At 37.2% G+C, this 26,941-nt stretch overlaps 1 protein-coding gene across 1 annotated transcript in view; it reads right to left on the bottom strand.

Annotated features, from left to right (window-relative positions):
* The window catches only part of LOC149227612 (putative LRR receptor-like serine/threonine-protein kinase At1g56140), an 872,347-nt gene that overhangs the window by 150,477 nt on the left and 694,929 nt on the right, over positions 1–26,941 (bottom strand). The window contains exons 7-9 of the mRNA XM_089380551.1: positions 12,044–12,109; positions 11,733–11,777; positions 11,390–11,454 (exon numbers count right to left, since the gene is read on the bottom strand). Coding sequence (XP_089236677.1) covers positions 11,390–11,454; positions 11,733–11,777; positions 12,044–12,109 — 176 coding nt within the window. The remainder of the gene's footprint in view (positions 1–11,389; positions 11,455–11,732; positions 11,778–12,043; positions 12,110–26,941) is intronic.

Raw genomic sequence — 26,941 nt, 5'->3', positions numbered from 1 at the left:
TCTTGAAAATATCCCTACAAGAGCCGACTCTGAGGCCAGAACTTACCCACCAGGGCCTAGATCTGGCTTTAGGATTGAAGCTCACCTTTAGATCTGCAACCTGTAATGACAATAACAAACACCAAGAAATAAAATATGCAAGAAACAAAACTAAAACCCTAGAACCAGTTAAATAATTACAATATTCACAGCTTAAAGGCTCTAAATAGCCAGATTTGTCAGTATGTCACAGAAATATTTTCAGAATTTAAATTTAACGTGAGATGCTTCAGAAAACCCTTCATGCATTCACAAGAAAAATTCAAATGATAAGCCCGGGATCAAAACTGGCTGGGCTCTTCAGAAAATGCAATCTGGGAGTTGGCTGGTTCAGCGGAGAACTTCCTCGAATGCCCGGTAATCTCAACAAAAAGATTTCTTGCACAATTTTATTTCAACCATTAACAAAGAGGGAGAAAACGATACTAAAATCTAGATCTAATGGAGATACCTGCCATCATATTCAGAAATTTACCATTCAAACCCTAGCGATTAAACAAGATACCTGTGTTTAAAATCACTCTTCATAAAGCTATCATCAATGGCTGAAATTAAAAATCATGCACAGAAATAAAACATCTTACAACAATTCCAGAAGAGTAACACCAACAAGATTTCAACCCCAAAGTCTTTCTTTATTGCACATGAAAAATGACTACAAGAGAGCTTTCTTTAGCACATGATTCTAAGATTGAATGATCTCAAATGACCCCTGACACCCTATTTAAAGAAAAAATTCCAAACGGCTGGTTCAAGTGATCCATGTCAAAGTGATCTCGACCGTCGATGAGGATCAAAATCTCTTAATCTCATCCGTCGAAATTTTAAATGTTGAGGAAATTTAATAAAAAATTAAAATTTTGCATTTATTTTCTCAAAACTTTGACTTATATTATTTTATTTCATTTTTATTTATTTATTTATTTATTTTATTATTTTTTGTTATTTTTATATATTTTTTTAATTTCTAATTTTTATATTTTTTATATTTTTTTATTAAAAGGGACCCTCAAACCTAACCTTTGGAAAAAACACCTATGACCTAGGACTTATGAGGGGATAAAACATTTTCTAACCCTCAAGACACTTTACATCATGATTTTTACATTTTTACATCTCAAGGGGGGAAACCCATTTGACATAGACCCTCATAGACCGCCCAGTTCTGTGACACAAATGTAATCTAGCAGATCAAGTGATTTGTAATAACCTAACCAAATAGTTAGGATTATTCCCAAATCACTTTTACATACTCGACCTAGCACACTAGGATTCACCTAAGATTCTAATGACAAAATCCATTCTGGCTTTGGGGTTAGGCTGAAGCAAAACTCTGCCGACCATGGGTCGGTGAGAAAAAAAACCTTTTGGAACGTAGATTATCACTAGAAGATTAGGTTTACCTAGGCAAATACATACATGACACAGACCTACTAAGATTATTTACAAATTTACACATGCAGACTCGGTTTACAACATAACATGATCGAGCTGATGATGATAGTCGAATGGCACGGACACGTTGATCAGGTGCTATCCCTTTTTCGAAAAAAGGGGGTTTACCTGCTATGGGTAGTTGACATGTGGTGGTCAACACCGCTCCTGATCTATGCTCCTCAAACGAGAGAGCCCTCCTGATCATGGTGTCCAACACCTCATACTCATCAATCCTATCTGCGAAGGACCTCATCAAATGTGCAAAGGTGTCTGGTTTTCTCTCCTTCTTTGGTTCATCCAGAAAATGAGGCATGGTAGGTTGGCTAGGCTAGTCATGGGTGTTGTTCTGCTGGATTGTGCGTGCATTTATGTGGCTTCTCTGTTGGTTATGTATCAACATTCCCATCATTTGTTGCATCTTCTCTAGGACCTATTGCTTATGCCTCACCAACTGTTGGTTTTGCTGCATCAACTCCTCCATGGTCCCCTGTCTACTCTTCATTTTTTGCATCATTGAGTGTCCATAAATTCACCAATCACTGTGCAAGCATGTCTAACACGTCCATAATCTTGCTAGCTTCCCCACGGCCTATGTCACAAGGTTCGTCGAACTTTAACCTTGAGGCTTGAATTTTGCCGAACCTTAAAAAAATTTTGAGGTTCGGCGAACCTCTTTGAACCTCATAGCCATTGACCAAGTCCATAGATCAAAACTCATAACTTCATGTCACAACTCAAGCTTGTAAATTATCCTTGCAGTTTCCATGTCCGTAATAGCATTTTTTATGTTTACTGATGTTGATTTCCTATTATTTTATCCTATAATTCATTTTAAATTAATCTATGTATATATATGGACAAAGCTAATGGCGAACCTCATCTAAAATTTTGAACTCAAACCGAACCTAATCATTGTCGAACTCGAACTAGAACCCGAACCATGTGACATTGCCCACAACTGGCCAAGATCATGCTCTAATACCACTGTGATGTTCCTTCTTAAGGTTTCCTCCAAATTGTCACTGTGTTTTATAAATTTAATTGTTTCACTCAGTGAGAGCTTTTGTCAAACATTTCATAGACATACTGTTGTAGGTGCTCCTTTCACAATTTAATTCAATTACTACGCACAAAAACTATTGCATGCCATGGAAAAGCTTCAAACAACTTGGCTGATTTATATATATTAAGCCCAGAAAATACATTTAACACTGATACAAACATAGAGGATAGGAAATCTGCTCTTGGGCAGCTCTATAATTAAAGGAACATACACAGAAAATGCAAGACAATAAAGGACCTGGTGTATCCCTTTCAGTCAGATCAGTCCACCCAAGATGGATGCAGTAATAATATATATACCAGACCTCACCAAATCAATTTCCAGCAGTATATTCTTCAGTAATATGTCCCAGATACAAATTTATGCTTGTCCTCATCTTCACAAATGCATAGCAAGTAGAATGGGTGGGTGCTCAATGGTACCAGCTCACAAGTTCTGTCTTCTTCAGCATGTATGTTCAGCTTACAAGCCCAGAATTCGGCCAGCAAGTGATGAATATCAGTCTGCAACTAAAATGGGGGATTAACAAGTAGGTTTCTTGATGGATAAGCTGCTACAGACATGAAAATAACTCAGCCCTTGATAAACAATCTGCAACAGGCATAAGAATGTGGTTCCAAAGAGGAATTTCCGGATCTGATAATTAGGGACTGAAATTTGATCCCATCTTTGTTGTGATTGGTACCAACATTCTCAAGCAAAACACTACTTAGCGCCTTGGAGAAACAATAATCAGACCTCTGGTTATACAGCTCCTCCTTATAAACAGTGTTAGAAAGGAAATGAGAGGTTCGATACACCCCTGACAGAATGGGTCAGCTACAGCAAACCCAGCAGCCAAGGAAATACAAATTCTGGAACTAATTTGGCAGTCACGCAATGTATGCGGCCCTTCCTCTATGATGCTAAATTTCAGCCTCTGTAATTTGTTGTTGTTGCCAAACAATTTCGACCTCCTTTCCAGGGTATATCGCGGCCATTTTATGATGGAATTCTGAAGAATATAGGCTAAAACTCTCGCTCCTTTGAAAGAGATAATACAACCTCAATATTGACCTCCAAACTGGTTGTAAATTTTGGCCTAGGATATAGAAGCTTAGTTCCTGATCTTTATGGAGTAACCACTTCAAAATCGACCTCACAAACTTGTACTCATCCTCCTTGGAATGAAGAATTGAACTCAACCCTTGGATTAGGAAGGAGTGATCCTGCAAACACCAAATTATGATACCAATAATCCTTTGCAACAAATAAGACTAGCAATGCTGGATCAACTGATTCATATGCTGGAGATTCTCTGCAATATACAGCAATGGAAGATCTGAAATAATCTTCCCAACAAGCTAAATAGGGTGGCACTCGAAGTCCACTGAAATTAGCTAATGAGTTTCACTTTAATCTCTTGAAACTTTCTTGAGCTCCTTCACAATGTCAAATAGAAATGACAGAATAAAATGATTTCCAATTGAGTCAAATCCTCTATTTATAATTCTCCGTTGAGCCTCCTTCTAGCTTCTAGATTCTACTTTTTCCCTATTATTTTATTGGTGGGGCCCATCTTCCACTAGGAGACTTTTTCCCGCCATTTTAAATAAAATAATAATTTGCCTCTTTTTTCAATAAAATATTATTTTGCCGCCATTCTCCATTAAAATAATAATTTCTCCCTTTTCTCAAAATAATATTTTCCCTTTTTTAATATTAACCAGAAATTTGCAAAACTCGTAAGTGATTTTTGCATGCACAAAATTGGGATCATTACAACCTTCTCCTTACCTTAGCTCTGATACCATGTTGAGAAACAAATAGGGCAGCAAATTAAGATTGGTTTCTCTTACTTGATTATTGTTTGTGAGTATTTGTTGGCTTGTTATTACATTAATTGCATTATCTTCATCAAACAATAACCAAAACATATGAAACATGAAGATCACAAGAGACAAAGAACACAAGATATAGGCTCCAAGCTAGGGCAAAACCCCACAAGGGGGAAAATGCAACCAAATCCTCTTCTTTTAGAATCAAATCAAAGTGATACATCCAAACCCAAAAACCAAGAATAATACCTACACAAGGCCCAAGTCAGCTCTCCTTTAAAAACCTTCCTCAATCAAGTCAAAGTCAACACTAGTCAAACCTCAACAAATCCAGTCAAACACAGAAATTCAGACCTGCAATTCAGACCTACAATTTCGGACCTGTGGTTCGCAGAATTACCCCAGCAACGCTGTACGTGTGAGCAAAAACTAGCAAAAATCACCAAATTCTCTCTCTTTTGACTTTGTCTTCTCTCTCACGTGACTTCATGCTTTTTCTTCCACTTCTTAGCATAGAAATTGATGTGTATGAGTGAGTGATCAAAAGTGACTTCTATATATAGCTGTCCAGTGGGTTCAATGGTGCCTCTTCTAGGCCAACTTCTCCAAGCAGGGCCACTTGGTCTTGTGGTGTCAAATTGACTCTTTTCACTCAAAAACAATTTTTTTCTTTCTTTTACAAATTGTCCAAATGGGACTTTGACTCATGACAAATATTCTTTTTGAATCAATAAACCCTAGAAGCATGAAGAACATACTTTGACTAATAATAAAAAATATAATAATAAATTTATTTTTCTTTCTTTTTGCTTTTACATGAAATATACATTGATACAATTACAATGATAATTATGAAAACCGAACCTAGTTACACTTTCCAACAAAAAGTGTGGAGTCTTTTAGAACAAAAGTGGGGACAATATTCTCTTTTCAAGACCAAGCCCACCTACCTATCAAAGTGCAAGGTCAATTTAAGTGCAATTGTGTTTTCGGTATCTTGAGGTAATTTATTGTGGTACAAGGTAAGACATCTACAAAAACCACTTTATATATTAAAAAATCAAAATCTTTAATTTTTTTGTTTTATTTTAGGATAATTAACGAGCTGATTTTTACAAGTTTTATCATTAAAAACTAGTTTATTTACCTTGGCGTTATGGGAAATAAAGTTATATCTTAACCAAGGGTTACTACACTAATTTTTTGAGCTATTACTACATAAATATTTCATTGTGCATTAAATTTTATGTTTCAGATTTGCACTTTTCTTTGTTGTAATATAAGAGATATGCAAACTTTTCAAGTTCAAGGTTCCCAACACCATATCTTACCTTGGGATTTTTTTTTGTGTAAGCTTGGTAGTACTTCCCTTTTCTATTAATTATCTATAAGCAGGTAACAAAATATATCTAGTGGCCTCAACCTACCCAAAGGAAACCAAGTCTGTTGGCCACCGATCAGCATCAAAAGTTGTCCAAAATTTAAACAGTTTGATCCTTATCATCCATGCTAAGTTTGCGACTATATCTACTATATACTTAATGCTTTGACTTGTAAAGTAAATGTTATCCGTCATAATAACAAAAATTAATTTTCTACTACTTTGCATCAGTCATCAGATGACTCAACAGGGGTCGGGTCCTTGGCACTTGACCTGGGCACTTCGTTCTGCAGCAAGGTTTGGATTTGCTTTCCATTCTCCCAAAACGAAGGTTCTGGTGATATTGTTGTACCTGTACAGCCTGGATTTCCTTCTGAATGTCCTTTAAACTTGGTTCCTCCTGCCTTGCTTGCTCTGGTTCTTCTCTGTCCCTATATGTTGTCATTGCCCTTGCCAGCAGATTCTTCATGACCCAGTACTGCTGGATGGTTTGTCTGAACAGTGTTTGGCGGCCTCTAGTATGTCCCAGGTCAATAAGTAATGGCTCCCAATCTTCCATTGGAAGTTCTTCGTTTGCCACATTGGCATTTAACTTTGTCTCCCACGTCGCTATTACTGCTTTTACCTGTGTTGGGGTGCCTGCATGGTAAGCATGCAGTAAGTTCTGCATACTTTCCTCGCCCGTTTTTCTTCCCCTTTTTCGTTGGGTTTTGCTCGTTGAAGCCATCGAACCCTTCATTTTCTTCTCTGCCTACTTACCTGCTCGCTGGCCTCCTTTTCTTCCTTGTCTCGCTTCTGCTTTCACCATCTTTTCCTTCAGCAATTCCTTCAGTCCCCACCCCTCTCACGTTCTTACTTGTTCCTGATGTTGGAGCACCGAGGACTGAAGAGTATAGGAGTTAATTAAACCTGTAATGTTAACATAAGTGCATACATTAAAACCAATCCGAATTTCTTTCATAACATTCTGTCGTTCCTTATCATTGTTGCGGCGAAGAGCCCCCCCTTCCCCCCCAATCCCGCTCCCAATCCACGCTCCCTAAAAAAAAATAAACGCTCCCTGCCTTTTCGGGAGCATTTTCGTGAGCGTTTAGCCTTTTTTGCAATTTTTTTTGTTGCAGTAATGTTCCAAATGCAATTTTTTTTCAAAGAAACAAATAAGTTTTGAGTGGGGCAACTTAATGATCAAGCCTATGGCCCTAGTATTGATATGTGATTCATGGTAATGTTAAATTCTTAAAGTAAAAGTGACATTCTCCTTAATCTTCATTTTCATCCTTTTACTTAAATTTTTAACATTACCATGAAATGACTCAGGATGTTTGAGAGTGGTTCCGACCTCATTGGATTTCATATGGAGAAAGTAGAATTTTAGATTTCATTCAAAATCTAGCAGACTTATCAGTTTTTCAGGATTTCAAGATTGCAATGTTTCCATTGAATTTTGTCATGTATTAGGGTATGGAACTCATATTTAATCAAGAGCACCAATCCCTCTATGTACCTTAATGTTAGTGACATTGGTTGTCGGACTCCTCTATCATGACCCTCCTAAAGATGTACGCATCACTCGAACAAAATCTTGACTTGACATGCTATGCATTTTCTATCTTATGTTAATGCTTAGGGGGTGATACTAATGACAAAGATTCTTATACAGATACAGAGGTAATGACAAAGATACCTCTGGATATTAATGCTTAGAGGGTGATATTAATGACAAAGACCCTGATTTTCCAACAAGACTAAAAAATTAGACATTTCTCGTGGTGGCAAGAGGCCCAAGCATAAGCAATAGATAATAGATTTACTTGTCTTTTCTAGTTTCTAGTAGTTTTTATAACTATTGACTCTTTCATATTTATTATGATATTTTTTTAAACAATATATGACAATTTAAGTTTGAAGTTGGCAATTATAACTCATTAGTAATGAATTATGAATATGATGCTTCATGAAAGTTGAAAGTTGTTTCATTTCATTTTATAACATTTCATTTCATGTTAGATATTATTTGTTGTAATGGTTACACTTAGCTTACAAGTACAACTTTGGTGATCAATGATGATAAATGTTATATATTGAATTTTGAAAGCTTGAAACTTTAAGATTGATGAATCACGAGACTCAATATGTTGTATGTTACTATTTTACTAACTTGTGGACGTGGTTGATGAAGATTATAACTTCTAGATGATTGTTGTTATATGGTTCAATTTATGTTTTTTTATGTTTTTTATATCTAATTCATAATTATACATGTTTTTGTTGACATATATGTATCAAAATATAAAAAATATATATATATTATATAAAAAACGCTCGGGGATTCACTCCCAAACCGGGAGCTTTTGGAAATGTCGCTCTTGCACCTGTTTTCGCTCCCGCTCCCCGCTTACGCTCCTGCTCCCAAGTAACACTGTTCCTTATAATTCTGCTTTACAACATTCCAACTGCAAGTTTGCTTCTCGGCAGCCCGATTGCCCCCAATTCTCAGCAATAGCAGGGTTATCACTTCTCTCCTCAGCTCTAAGCCCCCCTTGGAGACCATCAACTGGGATCCCTGCAGTGGTCCCTCTCCACTCTTAGGAGCTGGCTGACAAGGATTTGGGATTCCAACGTCGGGAAAGTAGGGTTTTGGCTCCGATTCTGCCACCAGGGCAGACCCTCTGGACTTGATATGCACCAACCCCTCCCTCTTATCTTTTTGAGTTTTGGCCCGCCCTTGCAGTCCATCTCGACTCAAGGTCATTGAGAATGGATTTCCCCCCGACCATGTAGAGTCCCCCTGGTCTAGATTCCCCCCATTCCTATTCCCCTGAATCTCTTTCCTTCCCCTTGGGGTTTGGCAGCCCCCCAGTAGCCAGACTAACCTCACAGGGCCTGTCTTATATTTCCCATTCCCCCCTCTCACCCTCCACTGATTATGGAAACTACTAGACCCCCGCAGGCTAACAGAGGAGTCATAGCCTCTTCTCAATCCCAAACTACAGAATTTCCCTATGACAGTTATCAATTTCTTTCCCCTGGGTTTGAGAGACCCTCCAAACCCTCCGCAGATTCCTTTCCCCCCCTCCCCCCGCCTTCCATGAAATGCAGTCAATTCATGTCCAGACATTAACAACAGACAATTGAACCCAAATTCACATATTTTTTCATTTCTTTCAGCAATTAAGAAACCAGACATCAGCATCTTAAGACAAGACCAACATTTTCCAATTAATTTCGACACCACCCTCCTTTTATGCTAGACTTTCCTCCAATTTTGCGACATTGGTGCCAAATCTAGACTTAGGGAAGTTTGGTTTACATACCAGTTTTGTTCCAAGTTGATGCAAGCTGAATCTAGATGCCGACAACCATCCCTTTTCCTGCTCTGCTCTCGGCTACCACCCACAACACTTGGCTCTCGTTCTCCTCTCACACTTCGCATGCATTCACCCAGCTCTCTCGCCACCTTTTTTTCTTGAATGTTCACCCACCTACCCGTTTGCGTTCCCGAGGCATCCTCCACTTGCCTCCTTTTCCCAGCTTCTTCCACCTCCTTCGTGTGGGGTCCTTGAATGGGCCGCCCACGTACCCTCTTCATTATTCCTTCTGTCATAAGTGTATTCCGTCCGGATCCAAGGTTCCTTCACTTCCCGATCGGGGGTATCCTACCTTGGGATTTAACAACTAGGTTTTATATCAATTTATCTTTCATTTATAGAGCCAAAAAATCATTATTTCTAGCTATTATTAGTTTAAAATACTTGTTGGAAAATTTTTGGGCATAACACCTAGTGGGATTTGGTCCCAAAACTTCACAAATCCAAGTTCTAGCTTGCTGAAAAATGATAATTGTTGTTGGTCAAAGGCTTTGGAGTGATCCTAAAGGGTCAATTTAACATCTCCTAGCCTCCCCACCCTTAGATCTTGGATTGAGAGTGTTTTGGCACTATTTGGGTGGTCATTTCAAGGGGAATTGGTTGTTATCCCTGTGTTTTACTGCAGATTTTACAGTTTTCAGTCATAGGGCAGCAAACACAATAACATTAAAACCTCTCTAACCATAGATCTAATCACAAAATAACCTTAGGTATGGTTAGGATATTTTATGTACGCTCATTTTCACTAGTCACATTGATATATCTTGCATATTTGAGTGTTATGTCTTTCTAATTGAAAGTTTTCACTGTAAACTTTTACACAATGAGCATGCAGGAGAGAAAACAATTAACTCTTCCATTTCACCTATAAGTGCAATTCAAGGAACTGATCTTTATTTTATTGGGTGAATTATTCAAAAGCAATCCTCCCATAGCCATTAAGGAGGTAGTTGGGCTTTAGTGGGGATTTGGACCGAGGTGACAGTGGGTCTTCATTTTGTGTGTTCTAACCAAAGCAGGTTGCAAGGACCTCACCAACCCTGCCAATTTGATCTGTAACAAAACTATTGAGACGAACAATTATTCTGACAAATACTTTGCAAGATGTATCAACTAATGGTCTTAACTATGGTTAATAAAAAAACTGCAGAATAATCAATTTAAGATCTATATGAACCACAAGAAAGATCTAGTGGATGTTGTCCATTTTGAAAACTATTTGGATGAAATGCATGTTTCAACCCATGTTGCAGCAACCTCTAATTTTTCCTGATTTTACCAACATTTTCCTAAATTTTCAGGTCACTGATCTTTTCAGGATTTTCAGGTCTGAGTTTAGTGTTGTTGAGTTTTTCCAATGTTTTGCTGGTATTTTGCTGATTTTCCTTGATTTTTTGGATTTCTGAGTTGATATCCATTGCCTAGTTCAATTAGTCCAATATAGGCGATTTGACTGCAAGATAACCCCTAGCCTCACCTTCATGGCTCAGCCAGTTCTTAAGAATTCCTACAGTCCACTCACTTGGAGCCTGTAATAGCAGCAAACTCTTTGTAAGTGCCAATTGAGCGAAGTTCCAGGTATCGTTGTATTGTCCATGTTTAGATTATGGTTTAAATTTACATCATTATGATTTGTGTCATTTGGAAAGGATAGTAATAAAATATGATCCCAAGGGCATTGATGGCCAGCTATTAGACTATATCCAACATATAGCTAGGTGATTTTTTTTTGGAAAAACATCTTAAATAAGTGGTCTTATTAATGATCAAGAGAAGGTTCTCTTATGTAGAGATATTTCAGGGCAGAGTCTTAGTTTTGGTATATGCTATCAACTTTAATGTGTGAACATATGAGACAAGGATGGGATTTATAGCAAAAATTACTGTGACTGGCAAAATGATCAGTTTGAAAATGGAGAATACGAAAAATTGTATTGAATTCCACAAAGTGCTTATTGTCAAATCTTATCAAATGGAGATCAAGCAGGAAGACCAAAGGTTGGATAGACCATGGGAATGTTATGACCATATCTTCCCTTTGGATTATAAGCAATTGTATAATTAAAGGCAAGATACATATGAAAATATAATTTAAAATGAATGAGAAAAATAAAACCTTGAAGTTGTCAGTCTCATTAATAAAAGCCTAATATCCATGAATAATTATCCGTAAATTTGGGGGTTCAGGCTTCTATATATGCACAACTACATGCAAATAAAACAGACAACCTTTTGGAAACTGTAACTTATTGTACTTAAAAGGGAAACTACTAGAATAACTCACAACGTGGAGCTCCCCTATTGCAAGGAAAGGTCCGTTGGAGGCAACCTAAACTTCTCCCCGAAAATCTGTAATTACAAAGTTGTGGATAATCACCCATTTTAATTAAAAAAAACTCCGCTTAATATTCTGATAGGTAAAAAACAGATTAAAATTCAAACTATAAGTATGCAGGTTTCAAATTCATATCCCTTGCCTGCATCCCAAATAAATATTAGAACGGTGATTTTGTATAGTATATCAGAGTCTAGGACTTTAATGAATGAAATAAAGTAATATTTCAATATTTAATCAATAGTTCCTTTTCTTTATAATAAAAGATGAGATATAAAGGAAGCATGCCTACCTTTTATCTGTTTCATTTGTTGCAAAGTAATTTCCAACCAGATTCCTGCATGTCATCATATTACATAATATGATTTGTACAGCGTAGTTGATAGAAAGAAGCTTATTGATTATTACACACAACGATAGGCACTGACATTTACAAGTACACAAGGAAGACAATAATTATAAGAGAGCTGGAAATAAACAAAAGTGATGATATACAAAGAAGTGGAAAAGAAGGCAAAGTGGAAGAGCCATTTCTAATTTATAATCATAAGTTTGAAAAGTCAACTGATGAATTTATAGCAGAAAATTCTCCTGTTTGCATACACTTGTAAATTATTGCCAGTAAGCCATGTTGGAAGAGTTCCCGAAAACTGATTGTAAGATAGATCTCTGTAGACACAGGACATTCACAGAAAAGAAAATTGTTAGTAAATTTGGGAATCCATAAATAATAATGTATATGACATAAAACTATATATATATATACGAGTGTTCTAATTCCTAAAGATTTACTTTATGTTAGTAACTGAGCTTTATGTTAGTTGTACGTACTTTATGTTAGTTTTTAGGGTTTTATGCTAACTCATGGTTGGTGGGACATTTATTGTCATAACTCATTATGAAGTAAGTTACAAAAGGAATCGATACATAAGTAGCAATTCAAATCTTTTGAAATGATGAAACGATAAATGTAATGCATGCATATAAAGCTAGTTATCCCACGTGCAAGGATCAAAGGGGATAAGATGGAGAAGAAATTATAAATATGCACATAATTTTCAATAAAGACTATGCCGTTGAGATGTTTTATTGTGGGAAGTCTTAAGAGACTTACTCGTTGACCAAGTGAAACAGCCATTATATAGCATGGACAATCTAGAAGAGCTCCTTTATAAACTGTTACATTTCTTTGCTTAGTTTCTGGAACAGTTGTTAGAAACTTAGAATACTCTAAATTGTAGCTACATAACGTTACATAATATAACTATCGTTTACTTATCCACTAATTTAATCATATGCCATTTCATGCTATTACAAGTTGCATTTAAAACCTTTCCTTGTCCTTCGTTATAGTTGGATGTCACTGCATCTCGTTGCATGCTGCTAGTTGAGTCTTTAAGCCCTCGTTGGCCCTTTGGTTGAACAAAAACTGATTATTTTTCCTATTCTTGCCTTTTTTATCAGTTTATGTTGTGATCATAAGAATGGTATCTATTACTCTTGGGAGGTACCCTAGTATTTTTCATGACAACACCATTGTAAGACTAGAGAGATGTAACTCTAAAGCCATGTAGGTCATGTGATGATTATGTATATGGTATCCTAGGCCTATGATGGTTGGTCATGACTGGTCCCTTTAGTCTCTATTCTCAAATCCTTTTGTCCTAAATAGGATTGGAGGCCTTTGGGTGGATCTATTGGGACACACAATTTAGTGGAGTGATTGGTTTTGTAAGGGTGATTACACTATGTAGATTTGTCTAGCCCATGTTAGGAGTGCACTTATGTCTCTTCCATATGATCATGTGTCATAGAGTTTGTATGCGACGTGGAATATAATTCAGTTCTTTACATGGTAGTCTAATAATTCATAACAAAATTCACATTTCTGAAGGCACTTCACTAATCCCAATGCATAGGTCTTGTTACCCCTCATGTCAACACGGGTATATAGAAATTTTTGCAGCATCCATCACCACCATTGTAATCCCAAGATCACAAGTTAAAAGAAACGTAAAAACCATGTGGTGCATTGTATTAGGTATCTTAGGCCTTTTGTCTTGTTGTTGAGTTTGCATCTTGTTCTTTTGGTCGGACCATGGTGTGAAAATTCCTTGAAATGCAGCAACTGGAAATAATTTTTCTCACTAAAAAAATTAATTATGCAATTTATTTTGTTTATGGCAAAATATCGAATTATTCACACTACAATTTCTTCACCAATTAAAATATTGTGAGAGCCAAAATAGGAACTGAGAAATGGTAGCACACACACATAAAAAATAACACAATTATTTTTGGACAAATGTCCTTGGACAAACCCAATGTGGGAAAACTAGTTCAGCAGCCGAGGATTTTATTATTATGTAGTAGTGAAATTCTAAGTACAATAAATATGGATGCCCAACAGGCAATCCAACCTGAGAGAAATACTGGCAAAATCAACTGAGGGAAGTTACCCTCTTCTCCAAGCAATACCGGCTCAAACTGACAAACCCAAGCAAGTCGTTGAAACCCTCATGTGTAACCTATGCGCAGCCTGTCACACGCTACGCCCGGAACAATTGCTACTCAAGTTGTCCTGCCTGCTGCTAACTGAGGAAGTGTCTTTCCTGCCTACTGGAAAATCCTCCCGAACTCTGGAAACTGAAATGACCTCCACTCCAACTAAATCGAGCTGCCTCTTTGAGGCTCTGCGTTGCCTCTTGGAGAAAATAGTTTGGCTTCTCTTTGTGCCTCTCCGAAACTAGAAAAATTCCTTAGGATCACTGTCTCTGCCCCTCTCTAGCCCTGCGTCCCCTCTTTGGCACGAACTCTATTGCTAGCTTGCTTGAACTGCCCAAGGAACTCGCATTGTTGCATCTCTTTTGTGTGTATTTCCATCTACCCATCAACCTCTTCTTATTATCTCCAATTGGGACTCCAATGACCAAGATTAAAACTTTATTGATCGTTGAGATCATCTCCAAGTCGACCAGTGTGAGTTTCTAGAGAATTCTCACCTTTCTCAATTAATTATTATTAATTAACCAATTTTCCTAAGTTAGACTTAGGAAAAAATTAACTGATGGTCAATTAATTTAATTGAGCTATCTCTAGGTGGAATTTCCAAAAATGATTTCTGGGTTTTGGAGAAATCTCGTGTTTTGGCCTCTACATAAAGTCTCGAGACTAGAACACCATCTGATGCTACGAAAACTAGCACATGGTTGGTCCCTTGAAGTTCACTTCAGGTTCTATAATGTCCCCATTTTCAGTTTCCCTTGTGATGCGGTTAGGATGGATTTCTAGGGTGTCTGACAACAAGTTATAGGAGCGAGATTTTGCCATCGGTGGACCCGAAGGGTTTTTCGAGGGGTTTTATGGGGTCTGACTGTAATGTACTAAAGCTGAAATGTACCAGTGCAATTTAACAAGAATTAAAAAATTCCGTTGACAACTTTCTTCAAACACTTAATGTACAAATATTTCATCAAACACTTTGAAGATGAAATAATAAACACATGCAACAAAGATATATGAGGGGAAAATTAAAGATTTTATTAGCTTGATCTAATGATTTACTATGCACCAATAATCTACTGAACCTAGCTTATAAATCTGGCAACTAATCGATCCACTAAGCCTACAGGAAAAATGGATCTCAGCCCAACCAAGGCACTAGAATATTTAGTAATTTCTCTGTCCTTGCTCAAAGACGACCTCCATAAAATGAAAAATTCATCCCTCTTAAATAACTATGTCCTTCTGAGATTAAATCTGCCTCAAAAATGGACTCAGCCTCTTCAAAAATATTGTTACAGTCCTTGATGAACTCAGCGCTTCAGCTAATAAATTTATCCTCAAAATGTTTCTGGAAGTGATGGAAATTTCAACTTCCAGTCCAGAAGATATTGGTCTCCCCACAAGTATGCTCTCGACCCTTCAAGGAAACCTCCTTGGCCTTCAAGCATATAGGCTCTCAGCCCCTTCAGAAAACATGGATTCAATATGCTAGGATGAATAGAATGCGGCCTCCAACAGTGGGTAAATTTCAACCTCCTTGGAACTTGATCTTTCAACAAACTCGACCCTCCTGGAATGCAAATATAACCCTTAGGAGTGCTTTAGCCTAGCAGTGAGAATGACTCAACCCTTCTCAAATTAATGGATCTACAGATAGAATGTTTATCTTTAGGAATTTGGCCTTCTGTTCCAAATTAATAATGTAGTCTCTAGGAGATGAGATCAGTTTCAGAAATTTATTCCAAGCGCTAGGTATCTCAATCACCAAATGATGAATACCACCTATAGGAATCAACCTCCTAAAATGGTTAATTCGGTCTCAAATAATAATTTTTTCCCTCCTGAAATGAAAATGAATTTTGTCCCTCCAAGAAGATGAACTCGACCTACTAAAACAATATGGAATTCAACTTCCCTGAGAAAAAGAATTTTGGCCTCCAAATGTCAAGCAATTTAGCTGTCTGAACCAACAGAACTCAGCCTCCTTCAGAATGGCTAATTCAGCCTCTTTGTGGATATCTCTCAAAGTGCGATCTTGGCAATTATAATTAAATTTAGCCTCCAAAAAGCACAACAACTTAGCCTCCTTAAACCCAAAAATCAACCCTCTTTAGCAAGATAAATTCGTCCTCGTTGGGTCCCTATAATACTAGTGATTACCCCATTACTATTGTAGTTTTACCCCTTATTAATATTGTTGTGCCCCTATTATCCTCATATTGTTATTACTGTGCCCCATAGAATCCCTCTATTGTTATTTTTGTGGCTTTATATTATTATTGTTAGGTCGGCTGGGTTTATATTGTGACTCCTTAGACTCCTATATATAGAAAGGAGGTTTTGTCATTTGAATCATCAAAGAATTGTTCATTTATGTAACGTAAAGGAGGTTTCCCCCTCGAAGAGGCTGAATTCTAAGGCGTTGATCTATCTTTTCTATCTTTTCCTTGAGCTGGTTTAATAACATTTGGTATCGGAGCTTTGGATTCTAGGGTTTCGCTGCTCCAAACAGGTCATCGTGGCATTTTCGCTATAACTTTTTTTCTGCGACGTTTCAGAAGTCGCAAAAAAAAACCCATTTGAGAAGAAATCGCACTAAACCTCGGGTCCGAATTTCAGAGTTGTTCGCGCTATATTTGAGGATATATGATCTGAGGAAGTTGGTCTTTTTGCAGACTCCTGAATTACATTCCAAACAGGTGACCTGGGGAAAAGCATCATAACTTTCTCTCTGGGGATCAAATTGAAATTTTGTAAGAAGGTACAGAAAGAGGACGGACTGTAGTTTCTTGTATGCATTTTTCAGATCCAAAGGTCGAAACAGTGACTCATGGCACGTCGTACAAATTCGCTCTATTGAACTAGTCTATAATCAAGTCACTGTGGGAGATTTCGTATAACTCTTCCTTGGAGAATCCAATTTGGGTCAGACTTGTGGCATTGGAAAGAGGACACAGAGGGCTACTGCAGATCACAAATTCAGATCTAGATTATTGGAAAGTATAGAGATACATCAAAGGCAATATCGAGCTCCTACAAAGTGAAAAAAGGTGTGTAGATTTTCTTAAATTTTTGCTTAAGCTTGGTTTGAAAATTTATTTTGAAGGAATTCAAAGGGCATAGTAGAGCATTATTATCGGTAACTGATGCCCCGAGGAAAGAAAATGCAAACACCTAGTAAGGAACCTGAAAGCTCTAGCATGACTCATGAAGAAGAGGAAGAAATGCAACATGATATATCAAAATTACAAGACCAAGTGCAACAACTGTCCCTTGCACAAAAAGGAACAGAATCTAAGATGGATTGTTTAAAGAAAGGCGTAGAAGCTAAGATGGATTGTTTAAAGAAAGGTGTAGAAGTTAAGATGAATGACGTGGAAGCTAAGATGAATGATTTGAAGATAGATTTGAAGATGGACATGGAAGAATTGAAGATAAATATGAATAAGTTGCTACAAGAAAGGGTCACTAATGGTGAAAGGGTAGTGAAGCAAACTCATGATGAGAACAAAAGAAATGTTAATCATGATTCCATAGACTCTAATGTTGGATCAAAGACCCACCATATTCCAAAAATCGATATGAGGAAGTTTGATGGCAAGGACCCGCAACATGGATATTACAGATGGAGCAATTTTTCGATCTCGATAATGTGCAAAACACACAAAAGGTATGTATTGCAACTTTATATTTGGAACCAAATCAGTTTGTATGGTATCAATGGCTTTGCTCTCGTAAAGAATTTATCACTTGGGCAATTTTTACGGAAGAATTGATAGCACATTATGAGGATACAAAGAGCAACACTTTTTTTTAGCCAATTGATAAGTCTCAAACAAAAGGGTTCAATAATGGAGCACATTGAGGAGTTCAAAAAATTGAACATAAGGGTAAAAGATATTCCAGAGGAGCATAGGATTGATATGTTCATAGGGTCTTTAAAGGATAATATCCAACATGATGTTCGCCTTTGGGAACCTGATTCATTAGAGAAGGCATTTAGGTTAGCAAGAAAAATGGAAAGCAAAATTATGGCAACTAGGAAGCATACCACTCACAACTATAAAGACGGAAGTGTTGTTGCCGCTAGTCTTCCACAACCTATAAGGTTGACACCACAACAATTGGAAGAAAAAAGAGCAAAAGGGCTTTGTTACAGTTGTGATAGCAAATACACTTAAGGTCATAAGTGTGCTGAGAAGAAATTATTCTACATAGATTGTGAAGAGGAAGAAGAAAAGGAGCAAGAAAGGTCAAAAGAAGAGGATATACTCCAGGAACAAAGCCTAGATAAAAAAGAAATGAATCCGACCATATCTTGTAATGCATTGGCGGGAATTACCACTCCTCAAACCATCAAGATAGATGGACAAATCAAGAAGAAAAAGGTAATAGTGTTGATTGATTCAGGAAGTACCCACAATTTTATTCATTGTAAGGTAGCAAGAGAATTGAATTGCTTCTTATATCCAGCACCAGAGTGTCAAGTGATGGTTGCAAATGGAGGAACAATAAATTGCTCGGGAAAATGCCATAATATCAAGCTATCCATGGGAGAATATGTATTGACTAGCCCAATGCTTTCCATTCCAATGGGAGGTGTTGATGTTGTACTAGGAGTCCAATGGCTACAATCCTTGGGTACAATAGCTTTTAATTTTCAAGAACTTTTCATGAAATTTTCTGTGGAAGGAAAGGAAGTTGAATTAAGGGGTATTGCAGGGAAACCGGGAAAGATAATCAGCTCTAACGCTATGACAAAGCTTCTAAAAAAGGAACAAAGAGGTGTAATTGCACAATTACGTTCGCTAGATGTGTCCACAGTGGGATCATCTATTTCTCCAAATCTCCAAAAAGTCTTGGACAATCATTCCAAGGTATTTGAGACTCCCAAAGGTCTCCCACCTATTCGTGATCATGATCATGCTATTCATCTGATTCCAGGAAGTGTTCCTCCAAACATCAGGCCGTACAGATATCCCTATGCCCAAAAGAGTGAAATTGAATGTATGGTTGCAGAAATGCTAGAGGTTGGTATAATTCAACCAAGTCAAAGTTCTTTCTCTACTCTAGTCGTATTGGTGCACAAGAAGGATGGATCATGGTGCATGTGTCCGGATTATAGGGAGCTCAACAAGCTCACTATTAAAGATAAGTTTCCCATTCCTGTCATTGATGAATTACTGGATGAATTGCATGGATCAATTTACTTCACCAAGTTGGATCTTCGTTCAGGATATCATCAAATCAGAATGAAGATTGAAGACATTCCGAAAACAACATTTAGAACTCATGAGGGTCATTATGAATTTTTGGTCATGCCTTTTGGCCTTACCAATGCACCTTCAACATTTCAAGGTTTGATGAATTCAATTTTCAAACCATTCCTTAGAAAATTTGTGTTAGTATTTTTTGATGATATACTAATCTACAACAAGTCTTGGAAGGATCATGTTGAACATGTTGACAGGGTGCTACAACTATTGGAGGAGAAACAATTATATGCAAAAAGATCCAAATGTTTCTTTGGAGTACAAGAGGTGGAATATCTTGGTCATATTGTATCTCATGAAAGAGTTAAGGTAGACCCTAGCAAAATTAAAGCCATTAAGGAATGGAAAATTCCCACATCCATAAAGCATCTGCGAGGATTTCTCGGGTTGACAGGGTATTATCGCAAGTTTGTTAAGAATTATGGGAGAACAGCAGCACCTCTAACAACATTATTGAAGAAAGATGCATTTTCATGGACTCCAGAAGCAACAAAGGCATTCGAACATCTTAAAGAGGCAATGTGCCAAGCACCGGTCTTAGCTACACTGGACTTCACAAAAACCTTTATTGTGGAACGTGATGCTTCAGGAAATGGAATTGGTGCTGTTTTAATGCAAGATGAAAGACCCATTGCTTTTGAAAGTCGTCCAATCAAGGGAAAGTTTTTACACAAAGCTATTTATGAGAAGGAAATGTTGGCAATACTCCATGCACTTAAGAAATGGCAACCCTACCTAATGGGAAGACACTTCAAGGTAAAAACGGATCATGATAGCCTTAAATACTTTTTAGAACAAAGATTATCCTCTAAAGAGCAACAAAACTGGGTCACAAAGATGTTGGGTTATGACTTTGAAATCATCTACAAAAAAGGGAAGCAAAATGTGGTGGCAGATGCACTCTCAAGAAAGGATGAGGATGTGGAAGCATTGTTGTGCGCCATTTCTATTATCCAACCAGATTGGATAAATGAAGCAAGAGAGGAATGGAAGAATGACAAAGAAGTCATCATATGGATGAGGGTGAGCCTGTCGAACTCTTGACCTATGGGAGAGGTAACGAACTCTCGAATAAAAGGCCGCCATCGGCTCGACTGATAAGGACCTTTAGGTGCTCGACCATAAGGGAGATGGGCACTTATTCGAAAGTTACAACAAGATTCCAGTATTTCTGATACATTTAGCTGGCAAAATGATTCGTTATGGTACAAAGATCGCTTATACCTCTGTAAGAATTCCCAGCTAAAACAAAAGATTCTTATGGAATTGCACACTTCTCCCTTAGGAGGGCACTCAGGATTTTTAAAAACTTACCACAGGGTTAAGAAGGAATTTTTTTGGGATGGCCTTAAATCAGATATTCAAAAGTTTGTGGCGGAATGTTTGGTTTTCCAACAAAATAAAGTTGAAACAATTAAGACACCGGGTCTATTACAACCTTTATCCATTCCAAGCCAACGTTGGGAGGAGGTTTCAATGGATTTTATCACAGGTTTACCCAAGTCTGAGGGAAAGAGTGTCATCATGGTGGTAGTTGACAGACTTACCAAGTATGCACACTTTTGTGCATTATCACATCCATTTAAAGCCAGTACAGTTTCTACTGCATTTATGGAAACAATTCAAAAGGTACATGGAAACCCAAAGATTATTGTAAGTGACAGAGATCCCATTTTCACTGGAAATTTTTGGACAAAATTATTTTCTTGTCTTGGTACTCAGTTAGCTCATAGCTCATCTTATCATCCTCAATCTGATGGGCAAACTGAGATAGTAAACAAATGTTTGGAAGGATATCTTTGTTGCTTTGTATCTGATAAACAGACACAATGGGTCAAATGGTTGCCTCTGGCTGAATGGTGGTATAACACTTCCTTCCATACAGCAACAAAAATGACCCCATTTATGGTACTTTATGGGTATCAGCCACCATCCATCACATCATATTTAAGAGAAAATTCTAAGGTTCAAGCAGTGGAACATCACATTGAACATCAACAACAAGTCCTCCAACTCTTAAAGGATAACCTCGTGTTGGCACAGAATAGAATGAAACAACAGACAGATCAACATCGTAGCGAAAGAAGTTTTGATGTAGGTGATTGGGTATTCCTACAGCTACAACCATATAAGCAAATGTCCCTCAAGCAAGCTAAGAAGGATAATAAATTATCACCAAAGTATTATGGTCCATACAAGGTGTTGCAAAAGATTGGTACTATGGCATACAAATTGGAGTTTCCTGCAGCTTCTCGATTGCACCCAGTTTTCCATGTTTCATGTTTAAAGAAGATTATAGGCGACAAGCTCCCAGTTCAAACAATATTGCCAGAACTTGACGAGGAAGGAAAAATTATATTGGAACCGGAAGCAGACACAAAAACAAGAACTCGACAGCTACGAAATCGATCAATTTTGGAGTATCTTATCAAGTGGAAGAACTTATCCGCTGAAGATTCCACATGGGAGGATGAGAATTTTATACAGAAGCATCCAGAACTTCTCAAGCGTTGAGGACAACACTTTTTTGAAGGAGAGGGGCATGTTGGGTCCCTATAATACTAGTGATTACCCCATTACTATTGTAGTTTTACCCCTTATTAATATTGTTGTGCCCCTATTATTCCCATATTGTTATTACTGTGCCCCATAGAATCCCTCTATTGTTATTTTTGTGGCTTTATATTATTATTGTTAGGTCGGCTGGGTTATATTGTGACTCCCTAGACTCCTATATATAGAAAGGAGGTTTTGTCATTTGAATCATCCAAGAATTGTTCATTTATGTAATGTAAAGGAGGTTGCCCCCTCGAAGAGGCTGAATTCTAAGGCGTTGATCTATCTTTTCTATCTTTTTCTTGAGCTAGTTTCATAACAGTCCTCAAGATCACTTGCAAAAACTCTGTTATCGCGCGGATTGGCACGACAACGCTCAGACCGGGGGCTGTCACTCTAATCCCCGACCTCTCCGTTTAAGCCTGTCTCCCGCGGCTAAGGGGGGTAGACCCTGTGAGATGATGTGACCAACTGTCGACCAGTTGGTTGGGAGACACGAGATACGATGTAAAAAGAACTCGATGGATTTGATTAACTTAGTAGACCAGTGCCTTAAGAGATTGTTATTAAAACGATTATTAGTTAGATGACATAGAAACATAAAACGTGAACAACAATCATTTGTCATCAAAAGGAAACAGCTAAATCACAATGCTCTTAAAATGATCAAAACGATATCCAACAACTGAAAGTTTAGAAAGATGAATGCTTTAAACCACCACGAGAATCGTAAATTATTAACCAGATATCATATTTCGTGTATCGACTTGAAAATTTCCGATCTCAGCATGAAAGATATATCGCGAAAGCAACTGAAACAGGCAAAACGATTTTCCACAAAATTTTTTTATTTTTTTTCAATTTTTTTTTTTTTTTTTTTTATATCTTTTTTCAATTTTTATTTTTCAATGTTATAAAAATTAAAAATCCTAAAAGGTTAAAATTCTAAAAAAACTAAATTCTAATCATTTAAAAATAAAACTAAAAAATATATTTTTTCATTTTTCATTTTTTATTCCAAAATCAAAAGATTAAAATTAAAATCTAATTAAAGCTAAATCTAAAAAATCTAAAATCTATATACTATACAAATTGCTAAACTAAAAAAATAAATTGAAATTTAAAAAAACTAACCAAACTTAAAAGTATAGAAAATATATACATAAAACTAAATCTAAAAAAATCTAATAAACGAAAATCTAAAGTTAAAATATAATGAAACTATACAACTAAACTTACAGCTAAAATTAAAATAAAAGAATTTACGCTAAACTCCTTTTTTTTTTTTTTTTTGTATTTTAAAATAAAAAAATTAAAATCTAAAAAATCTAATTAAAATTAAATCTAAAAAAAGAAAACCTAACCAAGCCTACCATATGAAATCCAAAACCAAACAAAAGTCGATTTATATATTTTTTATTTATTTTGAATCTTTATAAAAAATCCTTCCCAAAAAAATGAATCATAAACCTAATCTAAACCTACGATAGAAACAAATGCAGCAACACGCATCGTATGGCAGACAAACAAAAAGGAAACGTGAAGATTAAGAACAAAATCGTGAGACGGCAGGGTGTTCGAAGGTGCTATTGCTGAGGGCGGAGAAATACGCGACCACACTTAGGTTCATCGTGAAGAACAAGAGGCGTAAAGGAGCATCAAATGCGATTTTCGGAAAAAACGACAGCGATTGCAATCGAAGGTGTGAAGAAGACCAGCAAATGCAATCACAATGACAACAGAATCATGAGACTCAATGTGTGACTGCGTGAAAACGATTTGGGTAACAGCATGCGTAGTCGACAGCGGCAATAGAAACCGATTTTTTGAAGTTAACTGAAGAACGAGATACACAGAAGTTACCTAGCTCGAATGATGAATAGGAACTAACCCGTGTGATGGCTGAGGTTTCCAGTTCATGCCGGCGACAGAACAGCGTAGAGAACCCTTTTCAGCTGATACTCATACGCACAGAATTCACCATAGTCTCGACAGCCCAAAAAAATCTGAGTGGGTATGGATTGAGGATCCCCGCCCTTATTAAAGTCGAAAATGCTGGGCGAATCACACTTTGGAAACAATAACTGGTCTTCAAATCGATTGAGGCAAACAGCGCTTTAAGGTTTGGACGCAGCTACAGGTTGTTATGTCAAGTGTTCCAAAGTGCCGACCCTGAGCTAAATGAAGACTGTAGCCACGTAATTCTGCCAAAAAAAAAAAAAAAATGTCCTTGTTACATCTTCAATAAAGGAAAAGCCCAAAAATCTGATTTAAACCCAACTGAAAAAATGCAGATTTTGGTGTAGAAAATAGACATAAAAAATATGTGTGCAGAACCAAAATTTTCAAGATCCTGAATCAGTTAAGCAGAGTCTGAGATTTTTGGCCCCTTTTTTAGCCAGATTTAACAATGATTTACAGATTTATCTCAGGCCTGTAACCTGCAAAATAGAAAACAAAACCCGGCAGATATATGTAAAGTTTTAAAGTAAAGCCCTTCAAAAATTACCCTAATCGCATCTTCAGAAGAAACCCTAATGAAAACTGCCCAAAAATAAACTTGAAACCCTAGAACAGCTAACTAATGTACAGATTTTGGCCCCTACACAGCCAGATTTGACAATAATGACAGCAATGTTCTTGAAATATCAGAAGAAAATTCACTGTGAACTTCACTGTAAATCAGAAAGAAAATTTCTCAATGTAAAACATGAAATGAACTTCAAAAAATTTAACCCAGGGCACAATCAGCTGGGCTCTGCACAGAACAGCCTGTGGGAGTCGGCTGGTTCAGCCCAGAACTTCCCCAAACGCCCACAAATACCCTTCACCTCAATGGTTTCCTGCACACCTCAAGCAAACATCAGCAAAAAAGGGCAAGAAATGCCGCTAGATTTCAAGAGAAAATGGAGATACCTGCCATTTTCCAGAAACCCTACAACATTCAGACCCTAGCACGTGAGCAAGATACCTGTACTCACAATGCTCTGAAAAAAAATCAGCTATTTTAACTGTTGAAAACTGAAATATGCAGAAAAGCAAACACCTTACAGCAATTCCGGAGAGTAACACCAGCCAGTTTGAACCCCAAAGTCTTTTTATTAATCAGAAATCAGTTTACAAGAGAGCTTTCAGTACAGACTCACAGATCAGATATCTAAAATGACCCCCTAAGACCCTATATAAAGGAAATGATCCCAACGGCTAGTTTTGGGTGATCCATGTAGAACTGATCTCGACCGTTGATGAGGATCAAGACATCTCTTGATCTCATCCGTCGATTTATTAACTTAAAATATTATTATTTTATTAGTTAGGATTTTTGCTTCATTTTTTAATTTTTTATTATTTTTATTCATTTTTTTAATTTTTAATTCATTTTAAGATGGATCATCAAACTAAGCCGTTGGGAACATCACCTAGGACCTAGGACCTAGGACTCATGAGGGGATTTACAACATTTTCAACCCTCAAGACACATTTCATCATGAATTTTACAATTTACATCTCAAAGGGATGAACCCACTTAATACAGACCCTCACAAAACACCCAGCTCTGCGACACAACGATAATCTAGCAGATCAACACACTAGGATTCTCCTAAAGTTCTAATGACAAAATCAATCCCGGCTTTGGGGTCAGGTTTGAAGGAAAACTCTGCCGATCCGTGGATCGGTGAGACAAAAAACCTTCCGGGACGTAGATTATCATCAGAAAGTTAGGTCCACCTAGGCAAATTACATACATGACTCATGTCTGCTAAGATTATTTACAATTAACACATGCAGACTGGGTTTACAATCAAAAAGATCAAGCTGCTGATGATGGCAGGATGGCACGGACATGCTGATCACGTGCTGCTTCTTTTTGTCAAGAAAAGACAGGGTGCACTGCATGGGTAGTTGACCAGTAGGGGTCAACATCTGGCTCTACTTGGGGACACGTTGCTGCTCGCAGGAATGTGAGAATCCAGAATCTGCATCCATACAACACAAAAATAAGTAGCGTCCATCCAAAAATCAGCATATACGTTAAGCACAATAAAAAAGCTCTTCATTTATTAACTATCTAAAACAGAAACGAAGATGCGGAAAAAACAAGGAGTAGGGTTAGAAATACGATACAAAGGATGCCCTAAGGCATCAGATGTTTTCAATATAGTGCATACTGAGCATTTGCCTGCTTTCAGGCAAATCTGTCGGCTGCTTGTCGGATGTGCCATGTCCAATTTTGCATATGGTAGGACTCCTTCCTATCCGAAAATCAAGCTGCTCACGGCCGTCTGATGCATCAAATCTTCGTCTAATCTTCTTCCTCTTGCGCTTCTTCTTTCTGGCAGGATGAATTATTGATGACCTGAAACTTTCTGTTTCGAAACTATCAGATGAAGTGTGTAAGTTATGCATGCTAAGTCTTTTTGTGTCTTGCATCTGATTTTTATCGTTTTTAAGCTTATCTGGATCACCTTCAATTATCCACTTAATGACCTCCTCATAGTAAGATGGAACTTGTTGCGGCAAATGAGAAGGCTCCTGGTTTTTCTTATCATCTGACCATTGTTGAATCTTTCGAACTTGTATTCTAATGGCATCCATCTGACTAGAGCATTCATCCCTTATAGCACTGATTTGTATGGCATGGTGTTCTTGCATGTGTTTTATCACTTTATCATTCTTTTCCTCTATGTCCATCAAGCAATGTTGCATGAAATTTATTTCTTCTTTATGTTTCGCTTGCATGTCAGCCAACTGATTGTTATGATTGAATGTCATAGAGTCTATTTCCCTATCATGATCAGCTTTCATGGTCACCATATTTCCCTCTAAGACTGACATCTTGCTTTGCATGCTTCTAATTTCTATTTCATATTTAATTTTCATGGCCTCAATTTCCTTAGCATGCTGATTTTGCGTGTCCTCAATCTCCTTATTACGTTTTTCCAGATGGGTGCGTAAAGTTTTAACATCATTGACAAGACTAGTTTGATTTCTTTCCATGTTTCTTACCAGCATCATTAGATCTTGTATAATTTGCTTTTGTTCTTGCCTTTCACTGTTATTTGTCCCTGATTTTTCACTATCATGAATTTGATCTACAATATTTTCGGTGGATGACACATTTTGATCTTGAACTCTTTCTTCAACAGCTTGACCTTTAATATGATTA

Source organism: Pinus tabuliformis, chromosome J (genome assembly GCF_031772625.1).
Source record: "Pinus tabuliformis cultivar Carrire ecotype Pingquan chromosome J, CPIR1, whole genome shotgun sequence".
In the NCBI taxonomy this organism is placed as follows: domain Eukaryota; kingdom Viridiplantae; phylum Streptophyta; class Pinopsida; order Pinales; family Pinaceae; genus Pinus; species Pinus tabuliformis.
This window is presented reverse-complemented; position numbering and strand designations above follow the sequence as displayed.